This window comes from Leptodactylus fuscus, chromosome 4, assembly GCF_031893055.1.
Source record: "Leptodactylus fuscus isolate aLepFus1 chromosome 4, aLepFus1.hap2, whole genome shotgun sequence".
NCBI lineage: Eukaryota > Metazoa > Chordata > Amphibia > Anura > Leptodactylidae > Leptodactylus > Leptodactylus fuscus.
Genome location: NC_134268.1, coordinates 207,988,517 through 208,007,326, shown reverse-complemented (window position 1 = coordinate 208,007,326; position 18,810 = coordinate 207,988,517). Strand labels below are relative to the sequence as shown.

The 18,810-nt window shown below is 44.1% G+C and overlaps 1 protein-coding gene across 1 annotated transcript in view; it reads right to left on the bottom strand.

Annotated features, from left to right (window-relative positions):
• Positions 1 to 1,728: 1,728 nt before the first annotated feature.
• The window catches only part of LOC142200948 (macrophage mannose receptor 1-like), a 95,187-nt gene continuing 78,105 nt past the window's right edge, over positions 1,729 to 18,810 (bottom strand). The window contains exons 22-26 of the mRNA XM_075271701.1: positions 15,375 to 15,524; positions 15,039 to 15,155; positions 7,954 to 8,163; positions 6,230 to 6,264; positions 1,729 to 2,167 (exon numbers count right to left, since the gene is read on the bottom strand). Of these exons, the coding sequence (XP_075127802.1) occupies positions 2,144 to 2,167; positions 6,230 to 6,264; positions 7,954 to 8,163; positions 15,039 to 15,155; positions 15,375 to 15,524 (536 nt within the window). The 3' untranslated portion in view covers positions 1,729 to 2,143. The remainder of the gene's footprint in view (positions 2,168 to 6,229; positions 6,265 to 7,953; positions 8,164 to 15,038; positions 15,156 to 15,374; positions 15,525 to 18,810) is intronic.

Sequence of the window (18,810 nt, the reverse complement as noted above, 5' to 3'; positions counted from 1 at the left end):
CTGGCGTGTACGGCTCAGAATGAACCGAGCGCTTACATCGTGTGAAGGGGCCCTAAGTCAGTAAAATAACATAATAAATAAAATACCACATCAGATTATGGTCTGCTATTAAATAGAGAATAACAACATCTAATATACCCTCTAAGCATCCTATAACCTACATCAGGAGAACTACTGATCCTATGACGCTGTGGCGGTGTAACTAATACTGACCTCACTACACCGGGGTTGCCCAGGGCCAAAGAATTTTGTTCACATATTCCATGTAATATACGATTCTTATTAACTTGGTCCCCAAGCCATGATCTTCAGAGACTGTACTGACATCTGTGCCTGTATGTCCATGGATAAGCTGTGTCCATAGACTTCTATGCAGACATCTTAGGTCAGGGCTACCCAACCATTTTCGACTACAGCCTTACCAGTGGTTGACATCCAAGGCCATATTATAAATCTACCTCCTCTGAATGCCCTAGACCGGCAACTAGGGGGCAGCAGACTGACTGAGACGTCGCATTAAAACCTAATTTGGGGAGATTTATTTCAGTTGTTGCATAGTAGATCGGGCCCCCCAGAACAACCAATCAAGAATCAGATTATAGTTCCCTAAAGGTGTCTATATATTGATATCTGGAGTCCAATTGGTTACTAAATGCAACTCCCTTGGCCTTCAGTATCACAAATTTCGATACAGCTCCTTCACTGACACGTAAAAGGACAAGCCAACAAGTCTGAGATCTTGCCTCGGGAACCATGAAAGGTGCATGCCAAGGTGGGATGACTATGCGGAACACAATCTAATCTAATCTACAGACCTTCAAACCTCTCTTAAAGGGAGTGTGTCACTGGAACCCAGCGTATCACGCCAACCCCTCGTATAGATTAGTGTTGGAGGAAATACAACTTCAGACTTCAAATCTTCAAGAAGTATAACGTTTTATTCACCCCGGGGTGAGAGTGTGCAGTATACAATTAGCAGTCTCAAAGACATACAGGGCCCAGCTCTCCTTTATACATCAAAACCCTCATTTATGACATCATTCTCAATTCCTATTGGTGGACGCTAACATCCATTACTTTCAGCATTGATTTGGTTCTTACTAGAGATGAGCGAACACTGCCGTTTCGAATAGCACGCTCCCATAGGAATGAATGGACACAGCCGGCACGCAGGGGGTTAAGCGGCCAGCGTGCCGGCCGCTTCCATTCATTCCTATGGGAGCGTGCTATTTGAAACGGCATTCACTCATCTCTAGTTCTTACACAAAGCCCAGGCACAGAGGTGTCTTATCTCAGGGGCTCCTCTAAAGCTTGTCCACTATACCAACATTCAAGGTTAATGTTTGACGTCAGCTAATGGACACCCCCACCTGGGGAATGTTTCGCAGGACATAATATTACTTAATACACATGTAGGTACAATTACCAATTATGAGAATATATGTATACACAGACTTATTCATTACATTATCTTATCTAATGTGATACTATGTCACCGCAGGTGGATATATATTTTTAATAATTTCTCTTCATTAGGGTCAACGGAATGCTGGCGCCTGCACTGATCAGCTGTACATGGTGGCTTCCAGCAACTATACTATATACACAATGAGGCTGGAAGTGGCCGGGCGCCGTTACTGCTGCTCATCTCCCATTGAAGTCAATGGGTGCTGAGCTACAGTGATGACACCCAGTTATTGTACAGGGCACAGCCCCGTGTTGTGTATAGTAAGGGAGTCAGAAGCAGTCCTGTACAGCTGATCGGTGCGGGGGCCAGCTGTCAGAAAGGCCATAAAATCCAAAACCCTGTAGACTCCTTTTGACTCCGCTGTCTCATGTTTATTTAGTAACAGTGCACCGGTGTTATTTAACCCTTGCAGATGGAAATTGTCCATGAGCTTGTTACAGCCCAGACATTATTGTACAGATATGGTTGGTTTTATTATAAATCCATCATTTCAGAGATCATTTTGGCCAAAGTTTTCCACTAAGATGGCTTCATCATGTGTGATATCTGCATGGCTGCTCTCCATGTATATTCTAATGGTGACATCATTTTCTGGTTGCGACGTGTTCCGTTTTCTCTTATATATGAAGACGACTCCAGCAATAACCAGAATACTAAGAACAACTACGGCAGTGGTCAGGCCATGTGAGGACCTTTCTTCTGTAAAGACAAATATAGTTATTACAGTCACAGATCCTACAGACAGAGGTGACAGTAAATGAGTAATAAGCCATCACTGTCAGTAGTCGGTCACTTCTGGTCACTACTGTCACTACATCCCTCTATTACATCACACACTGAGGCTACAGTCAGACGACCGAGGTGAAAAACAACTGCAAAAAACCTCAATTTTAAAGACATTTTGTACACAAGGGGAACCCATTCTCATTGATCCCTTAAATTACAGTGGGGGGATGTGTGTAAATGGACAAAAATGGAACATGAACTATACTTTGATGGTCCGTGACAGTGTACCGTCAAAATTACAGTCATGTAAATAGCCCCCATTCAATTAATCTGAAGGTATAAAAATCCCACCGAAGCGCAGAAAACCCCTTATAATGTCCTTTATAATATCACAAATAATAAACTTCACTGATGGGTGCGAACTCACCACTTATTAGGGGCTAACTTCACTAAAGGTGAGAGTAACAAAACTAAAATATAACTTTTATTTCAACTATTAAAACACCCTAGGGGTGAAATAAATAAATAAATAAATACAAAATGGTGCCCTAAAAAAGAGAGAGCCCTGCAAAAATTACCTAGGGGCAGGATATGCCCAACTAATACACAATAGTTTGCAGGGCTATGTAACTGAATAGGTTTAATGTATAAATCCCACAATAACAATGTGATGTATACTAGGCACCAACTGGTTCCTGGTTCAGTCTTACATAGAGTACAGACCTGCAACCCCAACCCCTCCATGACAAAAACGACTCCTTCCCCGATCTACTGATGACATCACAGTTAGGGGCGAGTCAGATCATCAAGGAAACGATGACACTGCCCAGATAGACCAATCAGAGTACTACAGGTAACTAAACAAACAGCGATCATGGTATATTGACATAAATAAGTGGGCAAGAACAAGACGCCATATACACCATTCCTTTCTTTTTTTTTCTCTGACGGTTGATCAATTCACATAGGTCATAAAAGTAGAGACCCTCCTAAAATTTACTGCCTGTCAAGACGTATGAGCAGGCCTTACAGTACATTTTGCTTGCCTCTAAAACCAAGACGGAGTTCTCACAATGGGGCTAAGATGACTATGGACCAGTGCGTCACCTAAGTTTCTAGATCTCCTATATGTGACAGAAGGGTGACCATGTCCTTAAAGGGGTTGTTCCATCATGAGGATCCTATCTATACTGCTTGTTAATGTGGATTTAAGACTTTTCCTAAATACACTGCTTCAGCAAAACTGCTTTGTTTGTCCACTATCTTACTTTATTCAATTCTTTGTGGCCACAGCCCTGACTTAGCTGCTCATGAGTCAAGTGATGTGTCTGCTGCTCTCAGGGGGGAGGGAGGAGGGGCTAAGTGCACGGGAGCGAGCCTGTGTATCTAGCTATTCCTGTGTCTACACCACGTGACCTAGCTCCCTGCTCTCAGATAGGGGAGAGGAGCTGCTTTCATTTCTTCTGTTCTCCCAGTTATCAGGTTAGCTAATACAATTGTGTTCATTATGGCAGAGACAGGCAGTCTCTGTATGTAACACAGAATGGAGTTGCTGCTGCCCGTACTTCATAGTCCAATGTGGGTGGGCGGAGCTATACATGAATTTGGGGGCGGAGCTAAACGGCAGGTTGCCTGTGAAACCCCACCCACCAAATGATGCAAGAAACCAGGAAGAAAGAAGATTTTACAGCAGTAAAGACTGATGAGTATGTGAGGTGGGAATACCCCTTTAATATCTGGATCGAGATTGAGAATATTCCAATACGTCCCCAAAATCTCTTTAATGTCCCAAGATCTCGAATCAAAAGTACCAATTAACCATTTGGTGTTCTGGTTGGGGGGGGCCTTTGCCTTGGAATTAATAAATCAGCTCTATTTTGTAATGATGCATATTCATAGGCCTCGTTTTTGTCATGGATGGGATGATGGATTTGATGGGATGATGGGATGATGGATTTTACTACCATGATATTATTTTGTTTCTCTGGACATGTTCTCTACTAGGGGTATCAGCTTTATTGATCCTGAGCAGCTCAATATACAGTCCTATGAAAAAGTTTGGGCACCCCTATTAATCTTAATCATTTTTAGTTCTAAATATTTTGGTGTTTGCAGCAGCCATTTCAGTTTGATATATCTAATAACTGATGGACACAGTAATATTTCAGGATTGAAATGAGGTTTATTGTACTAACAGAAAATGTGCAATATGCATTAAACCAAAATTTGACCGGTGCAAAAGTATGGGCACCTCAACAGAAAAGTGACATTAATATTTAGTAGATCCTCCTTTTGCAAAGATAACAGCCTCTAGTCGCTTCCTGTAGCTTTTAATCAGTTCCTGAATCCTGGATGAAGGTATTTTGGACCATTTCTTTCTACAAAACAATTCAAGTTCAGTTAAGTTAGATGGTCGCCGAACATGGACAGCCCGCTCTCAAATGATCTGAAAACAAAGATTGTTCAACATAGTTGTTCAGGGGAAGGATACAAAACGTTGTCTCAGAGATTTAACCTGTCAGTTTCCACTGTGAGGAATATAGTAAGGAAATGGAAGACCACAGGGACAGTTCTTGTTAAGCCCAGAAGTGGCAGGCCAAGAAAAATATCAGAAAGGCAGAGAAGAAGAATGGTGAGAACAGTCAAGGACAATCCACAGACCACCTCCAAAGAGCTGCAGCATCATATTGCTGCAGATGGTGTCACTGTGCATCAGTCAGCAACACAGCGCACTTTACACAAGGAGAAGCTGTATGGGAGAGTGATGAGAAAGAAGCCGTTTCTGCACGTACGCCACAAATAGAGTTGCCTGAGGTATGAAAAAGCACATTTGGACAAGGCAGCTTCATTTTGGAAACAAAGATTGAGTTGTTTGGTTATAAAAAAAAAAGGCGTTATGCATGGCGTCCAAAAAGAAACAGCATTCCAAGAAAAACACATGCTACCCACTGTAAAATTTGGTGGAGGTTCCATCATGCTTTGGGGCTGTGTGGCCAATGCCGGCACTGAGAATCTTGGTAAAGTTGAGGGTCACATGGATTCCACTCAGTATCAGCAGATTCTTGAGAATAATGTTCAAGAATCAGTGACGAAGTTGAAGTTACGCCGGGGATGGATATTTCAGCAAGACAATGATCCAAAACACCGCTCCAAATCCTCAGGCATTCATGCAGAGGAACAATTACAATGTTCTGGAATGGCCATCCCAGTCCCCAGACCTGAATATCATTGAACATCTGTGGGATGATTTGAAGCGGGCTGTCCATGCTCGGCGACCATCTAACTTAACTGAACTTGAATTGTTTGTCCAAAATACCTTTATCCAGGATCCAGGAACTGATTAAAAGCTACAGGAAGCGACTAGAGGCTGTTATCTTTGCAAAAGGAGGATCTACTAAATATTAATGTCACTTTTCTGTTGAGGTGCCCATACTTTTGCACTGGTCAAATTTTGGTTTAATGCATATTGCACATTTTCTGTTAGTACAATAAACCTCATTTCAATCCTGAAATATTACTGTGTCCATCAGTTATTAGATATATCAAACTGAAATGGCTGTTATAAACACCAAAATATTTAGAACTAAAAATGATTAAGATTAATAGGGGTGCCCAAACTTTTTCATAGGACTGTATATGAGCGGAACGCAGCGTAGAGATACTATTTATTAGGAGCCATATCATTTTGGTGCAGACACGATCAGCAGCCATTGCTACAGCAATTATATTGGTGACTATTTACTCTCTCTTTTTTAGGGAACTATTTTATAGCATATTTATTTCAGTCCTAGGGTATCACGATAATAACGGTGGATCCTGCCAGGCACGACATCTGCAAGGAGTTTGTATGTTCTCCCCGTGTTTGCGTGGATTTCCTCCCATTCTACAAAGACATACTGATAGGGAAAAATGTACATTGTGATCCCTATATGGGGCTCACAATCTACATAAAAAAAAAATACAAAAAAAAAAAATACAAAAAATAAATAAATAAATAATAATAATAATAATAGCGGGGGATAAGTTATACTGTACCTGTGTCTCTAGTAGCTTTTCTGGGGGCAGCGGAGCTGAAAACACATCAGACAAGGTTAAAAATCAGATTTTTATGTATTTTATATGTAGAAATGAGATGGTTTTGTATTTCATTGTGTTTCATTATTTGTAAGATTGTATGGTAGTGACGGTATCATGGCTCTCTGTTATTTCATTGCTCTGCTGCAAGTACCAAAATATGACATTACTTCTGATCTGTGGGCTAGCTTGCACACTACATATACAATGCAGTCTTTTCAGATCCCCGAGTATAATGATCAGAGGGCTAGTAGAGGTGAGTGAACATAATAAACTGTTACTTACCTCTCCTGGCTCCGGAAGGCTTTGTGCCTACTTGGTGACTTCCCAGACGTCATTTGGGCCGGACTTGCGTTCTTATGTGTCGTGGCTCACACCCGGCTCAAGTGACAACCGGTCCATAATTGAAGATGGCCGACATCAGTGGGAAGTGCGCCGGAGCCAAGGAGAGGTAAGTAACACTATATTTTATATTTGTATCCTCCCCTGGGTTTCCGATTATTATATTTTGGGGTCTGAAAAGACCACAGAGTATAATAATTGTTCATACATGATCCACAATACTGTGTGAAGGGGCCACTATGAGGCATAATACTGTGTGCAGGGGCCACTATGGAGTATAATACTGTACTGTGTAATACTGTGGGGCTAATAAAATAGTGGAAAGAAAAGCTTTTAAAAAATATAATAAAAAAATATAATAAATAAAAGTTCTAAATGCCTCCTTTCCCTAGAATACATATAAAAGTATAAAATTACTGTGAAACACAAACACATTATGGCGGGTTCACACCAGCGCCCGATCTCCGTTTTGCAGGTTTCCGTTTCCTGCCTGAGAAACTGGACAGGAGACGGAAGCCAGCAGGCAGTTTTCAAACACATTCATATAAAAAACGGTTTTGCTGCAAAGAGCAAAGACGCTCACGGGCGCTCACCGGTGGTCTGAATGCCGGGTTTCCGTCTCCTGTCGGCAAAAGATGGAAACCTCAAAACGGAGATCGGGCGCTGGTGTGAACTCGCCCCTTAGGTATCCCTGTGTCTGACAGTGCCCGGTCTACTGAATATAGGGGATCTGCAGTGCTCCTGTTCTGTCAGGAAGGGGTTAATAGGAGCACTGCAGATCCCCTATATTCAGCCAGGCTGAATTCCAAGTGGGGGAAAAACCCCGATCCTCAAGCTCAGGGAAGGGGCAGACAACCAAAACACCCCCTCCCCATCACCCAGCAACTACTGCACCCAAAAACTCCGACCATTTTAATTTTTGAAATTTTCCAGTAGCTGCTGCATTTCCCCCCCTCGGCTTATACTCGAGTTAATAAGTTTTCCCAGTTTTTTGTGGTAAAATTAGAGGCCTCGGCTTATATTTGGGTCGGCTTATACTCGAGTATATACGGTAATTAACATATTGGGTTTACTCAGGAATGGTGGGAGCTAGAGATAAATTTCCAACTGAGCCAGAATCAGTGGAGCCTTGGAGATGGTGGATGAGGTGAGAAGTCCTCTAGAAATGACAGCGTCCACAGCTTTATAGGCTAAGATTAGATGGATATTCTATGCCATTCCAGCTAGGAACCTATTCCCATATCCTAAAATTACAATGATCCCAATGCCGGTGATAATCCTGTGTGATTTGTGCTTATTTTTACCTTAACAAATAATAGACGCAGGTTTATGATGTGACTTACTTTTTAAGGCCTTACATATGTACCCTCTGCTTACACTGCACATATCGATACACCATGTTCCTTTTTTGGCATCCATCTTCACACACTTTGGAGATTTTAAAATGTTTGGGTCTGTGCGCCTTTCCTTATCACTTATTCTTTTTTCATTGGATTCCTCACTGTCCCAGTCTACAAAGTCCACGGGGGTGTTGTCAGACCAAAGCCAATTGTCTACAAAACACAAAGATTTCCTTCATTTTAAAAAAAAATCACTTTATACAGTACGTTATAACATGCAATGTATTGTTAATCATCTGTGGCATTTTTTTAAATTTTTGATTTTTACTCCCCCCCTTACTCCTATAACTCTTCTATTATTCCATGCACAGAGCTATATGAGGGATTAATGTTTGCTGGACAAATTGTACTTTGTAATGGTGCCATTTAGTATTCTGTACTGGGAAGCTGGAAAGAAATTCCAAATGGGGGGGAATTGGAGAAAAACTGCAAATTTCGCATGGGCTTTGTTTTTACAGGGTTCACTGTGCAGCCAAAATGACTAGAGATGAGCGAGTAGTGTTCGATCGAGTAGGTGTTTGATCGAATACTACGGTATTCGATCGAACACTACTCGGTCGAACACTACTAGCTGTTCGAAGTTTAATGTTCGATGCAGAACCAGCGTTGATTGGCAGAATGCTATACATTCTGCCAATCAACGCTGGTTCTTCTCTTACCTTTAGATGTCTTCTCTGTGCGGCGTCCCCGCGGCGTCTTCCGTCTGTAATTCACTCTGCCTAGGCATCTGGCCTAGGCAGAGCCGACTGCGCATGCGCGATCATGCACGCGCATGCGCAGTCGGCTCTGCTCAGGTGTCGGACCTGAGCAGCATTGAGCGCAGTATACACAGCAATCGAGAAGGCAGGGAAGGGAATAAACCTTCCCTGCCATCTCTCTGGGAACTCCGGCTGAAGTTCCAGCCGGCTCCCAGTATCAGCAGCTGCACGATCTCCGTGCAGCTCTTGTGTTCTGACTGGACGTACCAGCATGTCCTGTCAGAAATAGGCAACCACTTCCCGGAGGTTTATAGTCTTTGGGTGGTCCAGAAGTGGTTAACCAGCAGTGACCAGCTAGGTGGCATTATTACACACATGTACAAAATGAGTCTAAAGCTGGGAGTGGTACCTCAACTGTGGAAAACATCTTGCGTGGTACCAGTCCCAAAGAAACCCAACCCGATGGGCTACAATGACTACCAAACTGTAGCACTGTCATCCTACCTGATGAAGGTCCTAGAGAGACTGGTCCTGACACACCTACGCCCCCTAGTGAGCTCCGCTCTGGACCCCCTCCAGTTTGCCTATTGGCCAGGCATTGGGGTGGATGACGCCATTATCCACCTTCTTCATAGAGCTCTTTCTCACCTGGAGAAACCCGGGAACACTGTGAGAATAATGTTCTTTGATTTCTCCAGTGGTTCAACACCATTCAGCAAGGGCTACTGAGGGAGAAGCTGAACCTTGGTGGTGTGGACCACCACCTGTCCAACTGGATACTAGACTACCTGACAAACCGCCCTCAGTATGTGAGCCCAAGACAGTGTGTCTGACACTGTAATCTGTAGTACGGGGGCACCACAAGGTCCAGTTCTTGCCCCATTTCTCTTCACACTGTACACTGCTGACTTTAAGCACAACTCATCCAGCTGTTACTTACAGAAGTCCTCCGATGACTCTGCTATAGTCGGCCTTATCACTTATGATGACGATAGGGAATACAGAGACTTAAACCGGGATTTTGTTGAATGGTGCCAGCAGAACCAGCTCAGGATTATTGCTGGGAAGACCAAGGAGATGGTGGTGGACTTTAGAAAATGGAGAGGTGCTCCGACCCCAGTGGAGATCCAAGGAACATGTATTGAGATAGTCAGGACCTATAAGTATCTAGGCGTGATCCTCAACAATAAACTAGACTGGGCTGATCACCTGGAGGCGCTGCACAAAAAGGGCCACAGCAGACTCTACCTGCTTAGGAGGCTGAGGGCCTTCGGAGTCCAGGGGACACTTCTTACGGCCTTCTTCAACTCTGTGGTTGCCTCAGCCATCTTTTTCGGTGTGTCCTGCTGGGGGAGCAGTATATCAACCAGGGACAGAAATAGACTTGACAGGCTGATCAGGAGGGCCAGCTCTGTCCTGGGGAGCCCCCTGGACCCAGTACAGGTGGTGGGTGACAGAAGGATACTGTCTGTGGTGACCTCCATGCGGGAGAACAAATCCCACCCCATGTATGGGACCCTGATGGGACTTGGCAGCACTGTAAGTAACCATCTGCTTCACCCCAAGTGTGAGAAGGAGCTATCGCAAGTCCTTCCTTCCAACCACGACCAGGCTGTATAATCTACATCAGACCAAACGAAGATCACTCCGCACAGAGAACTAATGATTATGACGATGACCTTGAGGTCTTCCTCTTTCTCTTCCGTTTTTCCTTAGCTGCTATGGACTCCTAGTATATCTTCTCTTCTCAGCTTGTGTGTGTCTACGTCTGTAATATACTACTGTGTATTATCCTGTATCTGTATTACTATGCTGCTGTAACATGCTGAAATTTCCCCAATGTGGGACTATTAAAGGATTATCTTATCTTATCTTAAGATATGTAAAATGAGTTGCAAACAGTCTATCCTGACATAATATATAGGTGATCAATATATAGTATAAAGTACTAAACCACTATTTATCCACGGTTCCAAATGGCTCAAATTTTAGATGGTATCCGTATCTAATGTAGTATGTATATCTGGGGACTATGTAAGGAAGCAAAATGTAACAAAATGAGGGGTATGTGTATTATTTAAGAGTAGAATGTCTGAGGATGAATACACTTAAAATGTAACTTTTATCAATTAATTTAAAACAAAAGTTGAAAACTCTCATTAAAACCAAGAGATAGCACACACAACTGAGCATTATTCAGTCTCAGCCCGGACAGCTGTAATGTGTAGCCAAAAAACTGGGCCTGCCGCTCGCACTGATAAAGGCTAAGCCGCGCCCATCACCCCCACGTCATCAGGAGAGCGTCCACTCATGGATCGCTACATCACCGATAGCGCGGAGCATAGCCACGACTAGTACCCACGTCTCCCAGCAACAGACAACGCTCACCGGCGTTGTAAACCGAATCGGGTAGATCATCGCGGCTAAGGTAAGTGTCATGCATAGGAGACAAATCATGATCACATGGAAGAGATAACGCCAATGAAAAGAAAGAACCCTAACCGGGCCTACAGGATACGGAGAGGTGTATTGTTGGAGTCAGATGCCGTAATAGACATACTAGCCTTATTAGGAGCACGTAAGTAACCAGAGGAGACCACCAATGTGGCGAAATACCCTGGGGGGCTATACACCTACATTTTGACAATCCCAAAAGGACAATATGAAGTTGAGAATTAAATCATTTCATAAAAAAGATGCAAATAAAATAAATTCATTAAGGCCTCATGGGTGTACAGTGTCCAAAATGAGGGTCCAGCCGGCTTCTTTTTGAAGCATCTTGTGTGCTTCTTGGACAGTGTCCTACACTAAGCTACAATTTCCAGAAGGGAGACATATAAGACATAGACAAACATATAACAGTGCTGGGCCACACACACAGCTGCAGCACATGTAACGATAGAGATTTGAGGCTATAGCACCCGACGGCCCAAACCAGCCTCCTTAAATGGAGGGAAGGTGGGACTGATCAGCCAGCCCAGGTGCTCAAGCCAGATGCCGATAGGCTGACACCAATGTCAGTCTGCAGGCTGACCACGCCATCGGCTATGCAAGGGGATTAATCCCATGCATGCTGGACTGAACAGTTACAGTGGAAGAGGCTGCGACCCTGATATCATGGCCACACCTGCTGCACAGTCCTAACACAGGGTGACATCACAAGAACCAGGGGTGTAAGTACCGTAGTAGCAGCTGCCACAGGGCCTGGGACATTAGGGGCCCAGCGACAGCCGCTACTGCTGCATTTTTTTTTCTTAATAGGCCGTTACCGTCTGAAGTTACTCCAGCCGGTATTGAGCCCTATTTACTTACCGATCCTGGCAGGAGATGGGATTGGTAAGTGACGCCTTGGGCCCCACACAAACACTATTATTGTACTCGGGAAGGAGGGGGGGGTTCTTTTCAGACCCCCAAGTATAATGATCGGAGGCCCGGTAGAGGTGAGGGAACATAAACAGAGTTGCTTACCTCTCCAGGTTCCAGACAGGCTTCGGGCCTACTTGTGTGACATCACATGATCGGGGCCTGTGTCCTAGGTCATGTGAAGTCCTGGACGTCATTGAAGATGGCCGACACCACCAAGAAGTGCAGCAGAGCAAGGTATAGGTAAGTAACAGTGGTTTTTTATGTTGGTATCCCCCCTCAGTCTCCAATTTATACTCTGGGGTCTGAAAAGACCCCAGAGTATAATAATTGTTTATGGGTGTTCACAGTGGGCATAATACTGTGTACAGGGGCCACTACAAGGCATAATACTATGTGCAGGGGCCACTATGGGGCATAATAGTGCGTGTAGGGGCCACTATGGAGCATAATAGTGTGTGCAGGGGCCACTATGGGGCATAATACTGTGTGCAGGGGCCACTATGGGGCATAATAGCGCGTGCAGGAATATAGGGGGGAGGAGGGGTCGGTCGAGGTCTTCGGTGTTGGTTGGGAGGGGGGGCCAATATCAAAAGTCTGCCACAGGACCCCGCCATTCCTAGTTATGCCACTGGCCCCAACATACTAAAAGCCCTGCCTGGGGTAGATCTAAGGCAAACTTTGGTGGTGGTGGCACTGGCTGACATGTTTCCACTGCTGCAGGCTTTAGCGGCAGCAGCTACATGTGGTAATCTCCCAGATGGGAAATTTTTTGTGCAATACCAAATGACAAATCGTTGGCAAGGTATAATAGGTGTTTATGCACTCACATGAAATAGGGTATGAGAAGGTGATAGGCAGAGTGCTGCAATCGTGTGATATCTCCCCCAGGTTTTTAAATTATATGTGGTCCAGTGCAGGTCTTGAATAGGCCTCAGCTCCAGGTGTGAGTCCTTGTCTCATTACTGGGCCAGAAAAAGGCTGCAGATTCTGTGCTCCAAGGCAGATCCAGGGAGTGAAAGGAGGTGAGTGGGTCTGTCCTGTAACCCTGAGACAAAGTTGTGCTTGTTTTGTTCGTGCGGCTGATAGTAAGCCACATGTATAGTTAGGTTAACATTTCTGTTCAGTTAGTTGCTCAGACAAGCAGAGATTTTTGTTTTTGCCTGAAGTTAAGGCTGTATTTTATTTTGCTCATTTTGTGCCTGAAGTCAAGGTTTATAAATTGTCCTGTATTTTTTTTTTCTAAATAAATCGGTTTGCTGCATATTTTGTGTCCCTGTCTTCGACTGTTCGGATCCGCACCACTACCTTCCCCACATGGGTTACCAGCTCATTTGATAAAATGGAATTGGTAGTGGCACCAAGTGAGCAAGTTCATTCTAATCCTTCTCTTCACAATTGTCTTTGTAGGCAAACCACATCCACAACAGATTGCTGTTTACTGGATACGCCTTCCTTTATTGATGGTTACCAAAGTTGGTGGGGAAGAGGAAGATGAGGAGAAACAGATGAAGATAATCTGTTTCTCCTCATCTTCCTCCTCCCCAAAAAATGTTAGTAACCATCAATAAAGGAAGGTGTATCCAGTAAACAGCAATCTGTCCCCAGTCATACGGCGTGTCTGCAACTTTAACTCCAACTCAAGTTACTGGCTGTCCAGTCGCTACCATGCCGCTTAGTGTGCCACAAATTTTTCATCAAATTAGAGCATAGTAAGGAGATAATAAAACAAACAACTCCCCCCCCCCATTACTTCTTCCAATACCAAAGCAATATTGGTGTGGCCATCTGCTGCCATAAAGGCAAAACACAAAAGCAAGAAGTTTTCCCCCCAAAAGGGTAATTTTTGGAGTGTATCAAATGTTTTATAGTCTGAGTTTGTATCCTCTGCTTACCATTTGTTTTCCCATAGACATACATGTCATATTCACTTTAACATAAGTTTTGCTATGTTTGCTTAGAGAGCTAGAAATTGTCAGGGCTCCTAGAACCAATCTAACCAGTGTTAAAGGGATTCTATCACTAAATTAAAATTTTTTCTAATGACCACGTCGGAATAGCTTTAAGAAAGCCTATTTGCCTCCTACTTTTAGACGTGGTCTCCAGCCCGCCGTTCCGTAGAAATGCCGGTTTTAACCGGTATGTAAATGAGTTCTCCGCAGCAATGAGGGCGGGCCCCAGCGCTGAAACGCCGATGAGCGCGTCCCCATTGCTGCCCGAGAGCTCTTTCCAGTGCCGCCTCCATCTTGAGCAGCAGCTCCGCCTCTTCTGTCTTCTGATGTGGTCCAACTTCCGACGCCTGCGCAGTAGGCTTCTGTATTGAACTACAATTCCCAATACAGGAGCGGCCGGCAACCATTTTTGGGTGGCCGCTTTTGCAGTTCAATACAGGGTCGGCCATTTTTGGGAGGCCGCTATATGCTCTTGTATTGAACTACAAGAGCTCTTGTAGTTCAATACAGGAGCCTACTGCGCAGGCGTCGGAAGTTGGACCGCATCAGAAGACAGAAGAGGCGGAGTTGCTGCTCAAGATGGAAGCGGTGCTGGAAAGAGCTCTCGGGCAGCAATGGGGACGCGCTCATCGGCGTTTCAGCACTGGGGCCCGCCCTCATTGCTGCGGATAACTCATTTGCATACCGGTTAAAACCGGTATTTCTACGGAACGGCGGGCCGGAGGCCACGTCTAAAGGTAGGAGACGAATAGCCTTTCTTAAGGCTATTCCGATGTGGTCATTAGAAAAAATGTTAGTTTAGCGGTAGAATCCCTTTGAGGTTTGTACTGAACTTGCTTGACCCGAAACGAATCTGGGATCTGAGCCACCCAAAACTAAATGAACCTTGAGAAGTTCTGTCATCTTTAACTATGGATGCAAAATGGCTGTGAAAATAATGAACTACTCATCAATTTTTCACGGCCATGTTTTTTCAGTGGTCATGTGAGTATAGCCTAGTTTTCTGATACTATACCATTCTCTTCCTTGTAAAGTCCGATCCAAAATGTTTCCTGCTGGCTGCTGAGTAGCTCAGTATGTCCGAGGAGGAAATCCAATTCAGTGGAATCTTCAACTGAGGTTAAACTGCCACCTAGAAAATTGTCATAGTGAATAATTCTGTTTGCTTGGAATCCATTCCTCTAGGTAATGGCACAACAACCTTTTAGAAAACCTTATTCTATGGTTGAATATGATTTTGGTTTGATTTTTAGTTAAATAATCTATTTTAATTCTCTCTTCGTCAATCAAAATGCCCACTATATAGTTATATTCGCGCAAGTTACAGATATAGAATATGTGTAGGACTTACCATAACGAACACATTTTAAGATTGCCCTGTACCACGATGTGGCGGATGATGATTCAAAAATATAACAATGGTTACGGAAGGAAATCCAGGCCTTTGAAGTTACGTTTGGGCAAGTTCCAGGTGTTTCAGGTGGGACAGTGGGAAGGAGAACTTTAAGACCAAAAGTTAGAAGACAAAATTGCTGTACAGTCAGATATAATAGATTAGGTATAATAGATATACATATATACATATACTTAATGGTCCCAATGCATTTAAAATTAATAAATAACCAACTGTGAAAATAATTGTCCTATTTTCTATAGATACTACTAATATTATAAATGGGAAAGTTTGTGTGTTTGGATGTTTGTTACTCTATCACGCAAAAACGGCTGAATAGATTTGGCTGAAATTTTGCACTTACATAGATAGGAACCCCAAATAAAATATAGGCTACTTTTTATCCCGGTAAATGACGTCACTACATGACACTTAAGCATGAGTCATCACAGGCCCTTCAGCCGTCCCATAGGATCACGCTGTGTGGTGGGCGGAGCTACATGCTAATTTGGGGCACAGCTAAACAGGAGGGAGCCAGACAGTGTGAAAACTTAAGAAAATGGAGTCTCATAGAAGATCAGGAGACTACAGAACATACAGGCTGTGTGTGGCCAAGAGGAGTATATCGGCTGTAGAGTTTCAGTGAGTACGACGGGGAATCTGTTGTTCTGCCTCGAATGGGGAAGAATTGTTGTACATTTCAGGAACATCCGTTCAGCCGTGTCTAACACATAAGCTTCTCAGACACTCCCACACAAGACAAGCCCTGTATTCAAAATTAGCAGATGTAACAGAGCTGAGACGGCGCGCTAGCAGTTTGTGTGCGTAACACAGGGGCATGTGGTCTTCGGACTGTGCTGGGGGATGGGGAAGGACGAACTGTGTCAAATTTCACCAGCAGCCATTTAGCCGTGTCTAACACAGACACTGCTAGGACACTCAAACAAGACAACCCCTGTGATCCAAATTGCCTGATGTAGCTGAGCTGAGGCAGCACAGTGCCACAGCTAACTCTGCACTCCATACGGATGTGCATACAGCACTGGGGCTGCTGCGCATATGCACAGATGTAGCAGAGCCGACACGTGGACGCAGGCGGATCACCGCCAACCACATTTGGCTAATTCTAAGCGGCTCATCACCAACAACAACCCGCAGACTAAGTCGCGGGCAGAAGTTACCGTAGTTGTTTATATACAGCTCCTATGCAGACCTGTGTCTCCATTGTAACGGACTACATGTAGCCGTGTAAAATCTAATTTTGCTATTATACTCTCTTTCTCCATCGTTTTTCTAATAATAATAAACTGAATAGATTTCGTCTTGTATCCTGTGCTGCAGAGTGTTTGTGGCGGAGAGGGATAGGACTGAGCCATGTGTTTCAGGCCTGTCTGATATCAAGGCTCCTTGATCCTTTTCTTCTGAAGTCTTGGCTAACACATCGCTATGTCCTCTGTAGGTGGAGTCTACAGATCTGGACACAGTGGTGGCGATTTATGAAATAAAATGCACCAGAACTCTGGTGTAGATTGTGCCAAAAAACTATCTAAAATCCCTTGGGCCACATTTATCAAGTGTTTTGACACTTTTTAAACCTTTTTACAAATCATATTCTCCGTGAAGAAGTGAGCATGACCTATTTTGCTACAGCATGCACCAAATATTTAGCGCATATTTCTGGCATACAATAAGCCAACTAATAAGAGGTGTACAGTTAGACAGTGTGAGAATGCCAGATTTATCAATTTACTTTTAAAAAATAGTATCCCCAGTATTCTAGCTGTGGTCTCAACAGCTCTATACAGCTGGTTCATAATCTATCTTTTCCTATTGGCTATACCTCTAGCTGTACAGCCGAGCATCCTACTTGTTTTCCCTGCTGCCTGTCTGTATTGTACAATACTATTGAATCTGTCTGATATCAGAACCCCTAGATCCTTCTCTTCTGAAGTCTTGGCTAACACATCTATGTTAGCTAACATATATTCATGTCTTTTGTAGGTAGCGTCTCCAGATCTGGACAAAATGTTTCAGATATGGTCTCACTAGTGCTCTATAGCAGGATTACGATCTCTCTCCCTTCTCGTTATACACTCACCGGCCACTTTATTAGGTACACCATGCTAGTAACGGGTTGGACCCCCTTTTGCCTTCAGAACTGCCTCAATTCTTCGTGGCATAGATACAACAAGGTGCTGGAAGCATTCCTCAGAGATTTTGGTCCATATTGACATGATGGCATCACACAGTTGCCGCAGATTTGTCGGCTGCACATCCATGATGCGAATCTCCCGTTCCACCACATCCCAAAGATGCTCTATTGGATTGAGATCTGGTGACTGTGGAGGCCATTGGAGTACAGTGAACTCATTGTCATGTTCAAGAAACCAGTCTGAGATGATTCCAGCTTTATGACATGGCATTGCATTATCCTGCTGAAAGTAGCCATCAGATGTTGGGTACATTGTGGTCATAAAGGGATGGACATGGTCAGCAACAATACTCAGGTAGGCTTTGGCGTTGCAACGATGCTCAATTGGTACCAAGGGGCCCAAAGAGTGCCAAGAAAATATTCCCCACACCATGACACCACCACCACCAGCCTGAACCGTTACCGATACAAGGCAGGATGGATCCATGCTTTCATGATGTTGACGCCAAATTCTGACCCTACCATCCGAATGTCGCAGCAGAAATCGAGACTCATCAGACCAGGCAACGTTTTTCCAATCTTCAATTGTCCAATTTCGATGAGCTTGTGCAAATTGTAACCTCAGTTTCCTGTTCTTAGCTGAAAGGAGTGGCACCCGGTGTGGTCTTCTGCTGCTGTAGCCCATCTGCCTCAAAGTTCGACGTACTGTGCGTTCAGAGATGCTCTTCTGGCTACCTTGGTTGTAACGGGTGGCTATTTGAGTCACTGTTGCCTTTCTATCAGCTCGAACCAGTCTGGCCATTCTCCTCTGACCTCAACAACGCATTTCCGCCCACAGAACTGCCGCTCACTGGATGTTTTTTCTTTTTCGGACCATTCTCTGTAAACCCTAGAGATGGTTGTGCGTGAAAATCCCAGTAGATCAGCAGTTTCTGAAATACTCAGACCAGCCCTTCTGGCACCAACAACCATGCCACGTTCAAAGGCACTCAAATCACCTTTCTTCCCCATACTGATGCTCGGTTTGAACTGCAGGAGATTGTCTTGACCATGTCTACATGCCTAAATGCACTGAGTTGCCGCCATGTGATTGGCTGATTAGAAATTAAGTGTTAACGAGCAGTTGGACAGGTGTACCTAATAAAGTGGCCGGTGAGTGTATCTCTATACAGCTGAACATACTACTGGTTATATCTCTAGCTATACAACTGAGAATCCTACTGCCTGGCTGTACTGTGCATT